The following is a 10583-nucleotide window of genomic DNA, read 5'->3' as shown; positions in this document are numbered from 1 at the left end:
CTGGGCGTCTTTCTTGGGAAAGGACCCAGAATATCCACAGCTACTCGCTGAAATGGGACCTCTATTATGGGAAGTGGCTGGAGAGGAGCCTTGACCTGGTCTTGGGGCTTTCCCACTCTTTGGCACACCTCACAAGACCAGACATACTTGGCAACGTCCTTGCTCATCCCCTCCCAGTGGAAGGACTTCCCCAACCTGGGTTTTTGTCTCTTGGCTGGAAAGGTATGCGGTGTTCTTATCCAGTGTGCCTTCCACAACAGATGCTTATTTTCTCCATTAGTTTTCACTTCACCTCCTCTTCCCCCATGGGCAGTCCCTACTCCTTGGGGTCCATAAGTCCATGAAATTACAACAAGAGTGAATCTGATGTCTTATCTCTAACCTAGAAGAATATATTCAGATCATATGGCAGAGACTTCATTGGGGGTTGCACATGATGCTAGAATTTGGTACAAAGAGAGTATTAAAACTTGTTCACGAGTTTATATCTATGCAATATTTTTAGACTACTGGAGATTACCTTATTTTTTTCTCTCCCCCTTGCCTCTAAAAAACCTTACATACCAATGATGTACTTTTGCTCTGAGATGTGTATTGCCAGTCTATGGGCTAGGACATAATCTTAATGTAAATAACTAAGATGTGAAGTTGCCCTGTGCTAACTGCCCTTGCCTAGAACTACTGGAACATATTTCATTCACCATTAGAGATGTAGCTCAGAATTTGTTTTGATCGTATTTCATGCTACATTTTGTTCTGTTTGCTACAAATGCAAACGAAAATTTGATCCACACATTATTGAAGGTAGCAATGGAGTACAACTGAGGTGACACTCATCAGTGGCTTTCCTAGCTATATCTTTGGTGGGCCTTTGCCTTTTCATCATGTTGTTCTTTCAGGAGTAATTAAACTCAGTTGTTTGTAAAGACTCTTCAAAGTGGCAGTACCCAAAGAAGTTGGTGTATGTGGTTTTCAATTTTTCCCCAAAGGCTGCCGCAAGGAAATATGTTGCATTACTATCAATATGATTTGGGTTTTAAGTGCTTTATTCACTTCTGGAAATCATAATAAGGTCACAGGAGAAAATGAGTTTAGTTCAGGAAAGATTCTGGAGGATTTATACTCTTATGTGAAAAATAACAGGACTTGGATAAATACCTCTGGATGCCTGGAGGAGTTCCTGCCTTTTGCTAGATGGCTACTCAAATATTGTGAAATGATGAAAATATCAAGCATATCAGTCTGTTCTCCATCATGGATTACATTTTATACCCAAGATTTGCTTGGAAATAATGCAAATTTGCTGATATCGTCTTGGTCCTCCTTGTAGATATTGCACATCCCTGCATAATCTGACAGTCTCAATTTAAGAGAGCCAGAACAGGAGAATAACAGGTCCAGGCTGAAGTGCTGTGCCTTCGGGGGGTGTGTGTGTGTGTGTGTGTGTGTGTGTGTGTGTGTGTGTGTGTGTGTGTGTGTGTGTGTGTGTGTGTGTGTGTGTGTGTGTGTGTGTAGAGAAAGAAGCTTGTATAGGCCTCTTTGCACAATGTCTTGCTAAAGTCATTGCTGTTAGTCACCCGCTTGGATGAGCAATACATTCCCTCTCAAATTCAAAGCTAAGTAAAAAGAAATAATTGTTGTGATACTCTCAACTCCTACTCCAACGAATGTGAGATCACTTCAGTTATAATTGTTCATAACAATGGAATTTAAATGGTTATAATTCAAATTGGCTATATTCTGTCTGTCAAAGGAAACAGATTTGTTTAACTTTAAAAGTGAGTAGGCTGGAAATAAAGGGAGGCAGAGGTATAGAAAGATAGGGCTTCAGGGAATGTAGGATGAGGGAGCATCATTAGGTGGAATACAGTAACCATTATAAGGGAATCAGCAACTCTACTCAAAAAGGAGTGACAAAAATGACGACAACTAAATGATACAAGTATTATTTTTTATTATTGGCCATGCAATAGCACCTGGGAGCCCCAGTCATGGATCAGGATCCTATTGTACTAGGCAGTGTACAAACACAGAAGAAAAAGATAATTCCTACCTCAAAGAGCTGACTGTGATGCTATTCTGATAGCAGAGAAAGAGTCCTTCCTGCTAAAATACCAACAACACTTTCTGCACCAGGGTTTTCCTTGAAGGCTTCTTTTCCCAGTGACCTTGCTGCTTAGCTTATGAAATAGAATGAGAGCGTGGTTGAGTACGTTAGCAGGGACTTGAAAAGTATTCCATGTGCTTCAGAGTTCCTTGGTTTCATTTCAGACCGGCAGATGTGCAGGGGGAAGCAGGGCCATTGAGCCATTAAGATTGCTGTCCTTCTGCTTGGAGGATTCCAGTAATCTGGAAACGGTGTTGCTCCCCCTCCTTTTTGCATAATCAGGAACCTCCAAAAAATCAGCTTTCAGAACCTTTTCTCCCCCAGTCAGCAGCCTGGCTGTCTTTGAATGGGATCAGGTGCTTCAGTCAACCTTTGGGCTGATTCATGAAGTCAGAAGGGGAAAACAAGATGTTCCTTATGTGGAACTGGCATAATGCTGACTATAATGCCTCTTGTGATAAAGAGGAGGCAGGAATACGGTGATGTAAACACAAGGGGGATTCTTTGTTTAGGAAGCTGGGCACACACATACATACAGTATAGCTGTTGTGAACAGGGATATAGGCAGTCGGACCTAGTGGTCAGAACAAGAGTCAGGAACTAGAGGTCAGAGATAGAGACAGAGTCAGGAGTCAAGCTGTGGGTCAGAGTCAGGAATTGAGCCGAGGGTCAGAGCCGGAGTCAGTAGCCAGGGGTGGGTGTAACAGCAGGTTGTAATCTGGAACAAGGCAGGCAGGGAGAAACAGGACAGGAAGGCAGGAATCAGGCAAGACAGCAGGAGACAATAAAGCAGCCAGCCAGGATTCACAACTTCCTGTGCCACCTTCTGGCTTAAAGAATGACTCTGGTTGCAAGTCTCCTCCAGTTGGGACCATTGTGGGAAGTGCTTATGGTGAGCTAAGGTTCACCAGACCAGACTCCCTGCTGGTATTCACGAGATGCCTGGTGTTGGCTTTTTGTATTAGGGCTGCCTGGGGATCCGCAGACCTGAGTTCGAGACCCCAATGCCTCACAGTAGCTCACTGGGTCGCTTGCTTGCCTGCACTGCAGTGACACCCTGCAGAGTCTCCTGTGCCTAAGTCCTAGTCTGAATTAGTCATAGAAAAGACTACTGCAGTGAACTTTGTGTGCTCCTCTGGCCCATCTCCATCACAGTCACACAGCTTGTAGGTGGATCCTCAGCCCCGCACAATAGAGAGTCCATTCAGGGGCTGTATTTGACGCCTCCACAGGGGATAGTCTTCCCTTTAAAAGACAGTGGAAAAGGTCACCAACGTAATGAAAAAGCTCAGGTTTATGCAGAATCCATCTGCTAGGCAAGCCCTTCAGCTGCTCGGAGATATGGCCTCATTCCCAGAAAGCACTCTGAACTCCTCCTAACAGCTTTCCTACATCAGTGGGACTCTTAGAAGATCATTAGATATCTGATTCCCACTCTCCCTCCACCCACAGGCTTTGTTTGAGGATCATCCTTGTGCTTAGAGGAGAAGCTAAAGAAGGGCATGTCATAAATCCTGGTTCAGCAGCAATGGAAGCAGTGGGTGGTCAGCATCTCTAGAAATCAGAAGCCCAGAATTAGGTGAAATCTGGGCAGATCGCTTAAGCAACTGGAGTCTAAGTTTGGTGCTTCTTAAGCTCTGGACTTCTCCCTTCAGCATTCTTATTTTGGCTCTCAATAATAGTAGCTTTTCTTAGCAATTACTTATCTATGGAGAGCATGCAAGCTAGTGCCTCTGTCCTGTCACTTCCTTTGTCTTATTTTTCCCCAATTATAAAGTAACTTGTTGCCCTGTTGGCAGTTTTATCCAAACCATTTTTCATTGAAGTCAGAACATTAATTTCCTTTTTCTTTGCCCTGGGCCAGTCTCAGATAAGGAAAGAGCCTGGCATTCTATGGATGGCATTAGGATCCATAGCGTCAAAGAGCTTGAAGTACTGGCTGCAACAAGGGCCAGGCTGTTTCCCTTTTGGTAATAATTAAATGGATCTGACTGTGTCCAAAGGAAGCATATGTACCAGATGGCCTGCCATACCCCACAGGCATTAAAGCTCATTTCTCTTACAGTGTGGCTGACTTCTGGCCAAAGAGAGAATCTGCCTCAGTGGAAAAAGTCTGCTGAGCCAGCCACATGTCGCTGCATTTCTACCTTCATACATCATTACTATTTGGATGTCAGAGCCTCTAACAATGAAGGTTCCTGAGTTTAGTAGTCCACAGGGACCTCTCTGACTAGTTGCTGAAATAAATTTCCTATCAGATATTGGGTAGTTCTAGACAAAACCCCTTTTTCAGATTATTGGGTATCTCTGAACAGAAAGATGAATCTTGGTTATAACATTTGTATTTTTTCAAGGAGCTCCAACAATCTGGACACTCTCATGGGAATTTTGCCTTGTATTAGTTCTTGTTTCAAGTTATGGGTTAGATGCTTTCAGATATGCGGAGGAAGTTGCTCACTGGTTAGTGAGGGTGGTTTGCCATGTTAGAAGGAAACAAGACCAAAAGCATTCTGTCAGCTGGCTGGTTTAACTACCTGATCCTGCAAAAACAGGAGCAGCCCAGTTTCCAGAATGCTGGAGCCCTTCTCAGTAATATAATTTACAGGTAGAATTTCTTGTCGGGACTATTCTTCTACAATACCCACTTTCAATATTTACTTTCTATCCCATAAAGCATAAAATAATAATGAAGAAGATGAAAATAATAATGAAAAAGCCCTCAATATGTAGAAAATAATGTTTTTCCTGAGCTTCCATTAAGCTGGCTCCATGTTCCAGTGTAGATCCGAGCTGGGGAGGTAGCAATGGCCTTGGGATTAAGGCTTCATCTGCACGTGGAGCTAGAGCTGTGATTCCTAGCTTGTGCAGGTATTCTTGTGCTAGCTCTCATCAAGCTAAACGTAGTATTGTGGCCATGATAGCATGGGCAACATGAGCAGTGTCACAGACTAGCCGCCACAGGTGCATACGCAGTGGGTCTAGGGGGGGTTGAACTCGTGGCAGCTAGCTCAGGCCTCTTCTTACTGATGCCACCCTACTATTTTTAGCATATTAGCGCACTGAGAGCGAGTATGAGTATGTCTACACAAGCTGCGAATCATGCCCTTAACTTCAAGTGTAGGTCACAGGACTGGGGGAAACAGTTATTAGCCAGTAATATTCTGGATCCCTCCCATAGCCGGCTAAAGGCAACACTCATCTCATAATGCTGAAGTAGATGGAATTTTAATAATTTCGTTTGCCGCTATAATTGCTGACCTTTGTAATCTTCCTGTGCTCCATTCTCAGTAATAAAACTCTGTTTTCTATTATTATGTTCAAGTGCATCTTAAAATTCAGGTCACTCCCCATTTTCAGTTTGGTAATTTTAATATTGGAATAAAGTAAAAGTTGTGATTTTTAAAGAGTCGGTTTGTCAAATAGTAAGGAACTAGCTAAATATCATTTAACAATGCACATGATTAAAATATCATTTGGACAGAAGAGACTGTGTGTTAAGTCTGTGACAGCTGCATTCATATTTTCAACATTCAGAAATACAGCAGTTTTATGTGAAGCATCACCACCAACCATAAATATTAAAGAGCAAAGTACTAACTTCTGAAGCCCACTTACGTTAACTGTGATTCAGTTTTTTTCCTCATTCCCTAAAGAAAAACATTTTAAGACTGAGCTCGATTGTGAATATATAGATTTTAAACACAACTTCACTACAAGTTGTTGTTTGGAAAAAAAAAACCTAAACTTTTGAAACTCAGAAATTTAAGAATTCATTTTGCTTTGTCCCATACCCAGCCCAATTGTGAGCCACACATGTAGTGTGGAAATACTTAAAGAAAAGTATCTAATCAGTTTTGTAGGTTAATTATAGATTTCTAAAGTGCTCCAAGTATTAAAAAAAAATCTACATGTTAAGTGTTGTTGTTTTTAATAAACAATGAAAAATTAATACAATAAGTAATAAATTGCACTAACTCCTCTCTGTCCTTTAAATACAGTAGGTTAAAGTCATTGACCCTCTAGTCTACTATAGATACGGAGATACTTTAGTGTTTGTAGACAGTATTAGTATAGTGGATGGGGACCAGGTACAATATTGCGCTGGTGATATGTGGATATTGGAGTCTTGGATCTACGTTGACGAGTAATAAATGGCTAAATCAAATTAGCTGCAGTGCTGCTTTGTTTGGTAATTTCATTTAAGCAATATTACGTCTATACATAGTTGTTTTTCCAGCATTTGTAGACAAAGTATACAAGAGAGACGGGTTTGTGGCTTGTAGGGGAATGGTGGATTGGAGAGCTCTTTGTGGATTTTATGTAGAGACTAATTGTTTGTAGAGGTATTACTTTTTCTGTTAACTTTTCAGTGTCTGAAGAATTATGAGATTTGGTGTGGGGATTCTAATTAGGCTGTGGATATGCAGGTGGAAATAATCTGCACATAGTTTAGTTTTGGGGAGGGGTTAAATAGAAGAAAAAAAGGTATGTTTGGTTTCAATGGTTCCACTACCTATGCTCAAATATTTTATGGAATATGCATTTATATCCGTGTTTTTTCCAAAAAGATCATCTTCCCACAATACTATTATACTGTGCCCTGTATTCTACAGCTGATCAACTTTTAAATGAATCTCAACAGGAGTAAATGGAAAACAAAACGAAACAATTTGTAGAAATAGTTATATAGTAAATATATTATACTATAAAATCCTATAAATATATACCATACTATAAACCTATAACTATATACCATAAATATATTGACATTATACTAAACTATGTCTCTTTCCTTTAGCAGGTGGGGAAAGAAGAGACACCATTTGTAAATACCAGTAAGGCCTCCAGTCTGCAGGACCCTAATGTAAGGTCTGTTACTTCTTGTTTGTAGGGAAAACATCAAATAAATACATTACATAGTACAACATTTTCAAAACGCTGCCTACAGTATGCATGCCAAATCCATATATACATATGTCAATTACTGTGGGAAGTCTGGCAAGCAGCAACCTGATTATACAGTGCATTTTTTTTTCAAACTACAACCTGTAGTGAGGTTGTGTTTAAACCGTGTATCTTAAGTATATACAGTCTTCAAAATCTCCACATCAAAATTCAGGCAGGAGAAAGACTTGGAAAAATTTGTGTAGACCATGTCAGTTTTGCAAAGAGCAAAAAAGAAAAAGCATTTTGGGTAGAAAATATGTATAAGAATCATAACCTTTAAGTTGAGTTTACTAAAACTCAGAGTATCTTTAAAATATAATCTCTGTTCTCTGTATTTTGAATCTGATTTCCACTCTGATGCAACGCTGCTGTTTCTAAATTAATGAAATCTTCAGATGCTGCTGCTACTGTTGAAATATTTGTATTATTGCAGTAGCAACGAGGAACCTCAGTCATGGACCAGGACCCCATTGTGCTAGGTATTGCACAAACACAGCCCTTGTTGGCTGTTCATGTTTCTTTCTGTTTCCTGGAATTATTTTAATGGTGGAAAAGGGAGCATTTGTTTTAGTGCACAGAAAACGTGTTTCTTTGGATTTCTTGATCTGCAGGAAGGGCTGGTTTGGATTGCATTTCTGTTGCACTGGAAGCTGATTCTTCTCACAGGAATTTTCCTTTTTCAGATAGCCACGTAAAAGAGTGTCATACTTTAATGTTTTGTTTGAATCCCAGAGAATACGTTCTTAATATAACAGGTTTGGTTTTTTGTTTTTTTTTAAAAGAGAACTTTCCTATGTGGGATATTTGGAAGCATGCTGCCTTTACGTGAATGGTAGTAACATCATTTTATTCATCATTAGTGTCAGAAGGGTCACTCTCAGAGCAGTTTCAGATAGGAATAAATTGATGTTCAGTATTGTCGTCAAGCAGGCTGTCAAACAGCTAATTGTGGTAGCTTGTTGGTGACTTCATTACAGAATTATCTAACCTTTTCACCCTGAAGAATGAACATATTATTTCAAAAAGCTCATGGGTCCTCAGTCAATGGTTGTATTTCCCTAGGCTCAGGCAGAACTAGTTGAGCACCTGTCCTGCTCTCTCTTGGGCTGTCAGTCTGGCAGGATTGCAGGTGATGAATCAAGCACAGGTATTCTTTTCTCCCTCTCCTCTTCCCTCTCTTGTGGTGCAACAAGATGCCAACAGGAGGAGCTGCTGAGCAGCTACGATAAGACAGGGACAGCAACTGATCAAAGCACTCCCAACTCATACCAGAGCTGCTCCTGGCACTGATGGGGACCTGGTAACTCCACCTCCTCTCAGTATTAATGAGACTGATTCAAACACTCAACTTCATAAATCAGAGGGCAAGACGTATTCATAATTCATAATCAAATATGTTTTCTTAACAAAGTCACCCCCTAACAGCCACAGTTCAGAGCCTAATGGGCCACAGGTTTGGACACAACTCCATTATTTTAATTAATTTGGAAATTATTGGGGATATAAATAAAGTATCTCACTGACTGCCTTTCTTGGCTTCCCTCTGTAACTGTGCTCTGTTCCCTCCATTTCTGTAACACGTTTTTCACCCGTTTTCCTTTCATCTGAACATACGGTACCACAATACATGCCCTTTACCACGTCAGTGACACCAAGGAAATTGTACCAGCAGAATATTTTACTTACAGTGTTGCTGGCTCTCTTGTGACATTTTGCTGTTTTTCTTGAATCCTCAGCTTCTGGCGTCACATGAAAGCTGAGATTCTGATGTAATTTTTAAAAAAAGTAAATTACCAGCCCCCATGGCTGCAAAGAAAAGCTTGAAAACACAACTCTTAAATGCTCAAACAATGAAAGCAGATAAAAAGAACCCAATATTTATTATTTTGAAGTCTCATGACTTTTTGGAGTCTGAGTCGTTATGTTTGAATGCCCGGGCCTGGCAATACTGCACGTACCAGATCAGGCTATTTGGATATATAAGGTTTTTAATTGACAGCTGAATGGATTTTTCAACTAAAACTCCTTCAGAACCACTTTGTACTTGTAAAGTGCACATTTGGGCCCAGACAATACCCCATTCCACAGAAAAGCTATGGGGCAGGAAGTTTTGGGAGAGGAATTCTTTGTGAGGAATCCCCTGGTGCAGATCCCTCATACCAACCCATTGGAGGGCTTGCCCTCTGTAGAAAAGTTTGCAGGGCTAGCCCTCAAATCTGGCAGATTTCCAGGGATTAGCACAGATCCCTTGGGGTGGGGAGGGTAAGTAGGAAGGTAGGGTCCTTGGAATCTCATTAACAGGGAACCCCAAGCTACAGCGGTGCCTTGCTCTATTATTTTTTGCAGAGGTTCTCAGTGGAGCCAGAAAGTAGGAGGACTCACATCCCCTGTCCCCACCCCCAGCATGCCCTTGTTCATGCTCATGCTGCTCAATCTTCATCCCTCTCATATGGATCCTAGACCTGCTGACAGGCTTCTGTGAGGTCGGGAAGGTGGGGTAGAAGAAGGTAGACCTCTGGCAGGGGAGGGTCGTGCCTTAGAGGCATCTGATTTCCCTCCCTCAACAACATGGTTTCCATGCAATCAGAAAAGGGGGCCACATGCAAAGGGCTCCCTTCAAGTACAGTTTGGGGTGGACAGGGACCAACTGGGCCATGCCATGGCATGACTGAGTAATTGTAAACATGGAACCCCCAAATGCCATTTTAAGTCACTTTTAAGAGTAGAACTGCACATTAATGAGTACTCAAAGCTGATTCACCTCAGTTAGGTAGTAATGACCATTCCAATTCTCGAAATCAATGACTGCACTACAGACCAAATATCATCTAAGTAATTTCCAAATAACCACAAGTTTGGCGTAAACATAAAACTGAGAATAATATCAAAATATAATTTAAAGGTAAGCTGCCAAGGAAAAAATGGGGTGGGGCTGGAGGGGTGTTTTCTGTTTTATTTTGACCTGTATTTTAATTTAATTTTCTTTCATTGCTTCTTTCTGATATATGACTTGAAATGTTTTTTGTTTTGGTTTGATTTTGAGGGCTAGGGGTCTCCTTTTCTCCTGTTTATTTTATTTTTAACATGGTTTGGCAAGTCAAACTGACATAGAACCTGGTTCAGACATGACTAGTTTAAATCCAAACTTAAGCTTAGTTATTAAATTCAGTTCTTAGGTCTATCTAGTGGGGACTTCTGTATGGTAGTCCAGAAAAATCTGAATTTTTTGTTACTTAAAAAACAAACTATATACATGTTTATAAAAGCTCTTTATGAAATACATGAGTTTCACAAACTCCTTGAGAATAGGAATCCTGAGTAGAAGATTACAATTATTTACTGCCCATTACTGATCTGGGCTTTCTTTTCGTGCTCTCTCTAATGTTGCTAAGGAGGGAACTAGTTAATCAACACTCTGTATGTGTCCATGCTGATTTTATTACATCCACTGTCTCTTTCTACTGTTGATCAACAGATGTTGCAGACATGCCTGTGGGATCTAGCAAGGTGGATGGGATTGATTTTCTGT

The 10583-nt window shown here is 40.8% G+C and overlaps 1 protein-coding gene across 1 annotated transcript in view; it reads left to right on the top strand.

The window, feature by feature from the left end:
• EPB41L4B (erythrocyte membrane protein band 4.1 like 4B) overlaps positions 1-10583 on the top strand; it is a 305664-nt gene that overhangs the window by 227677 nt on the left and 67404 nt on the right. Inside the window, 1 exon segment of the mRNA XM_075063387.1 lies at positions 6909-6976. Coding sequence (XP_074919488.1) covers positions 6909-6976 — 68 coding nt within the window.

Source organism: Chelonoidis abingdonii, chromosome 2, assembly GCF_003597395.2.
Source record: "Chelonoidis abingdonii isolate Lonesome George chromosome 2, CheloAbing_2.0, whole genome shotgun sequence".
NCBI lineage: Eukaryota > Metazoa > Chordata > Testudines > Testudinidae > Chelonoidis > Chelonoidis abingdonii.
This window is presented reverse-complemented; position numbering and strand designations above follow the sequence as displayed.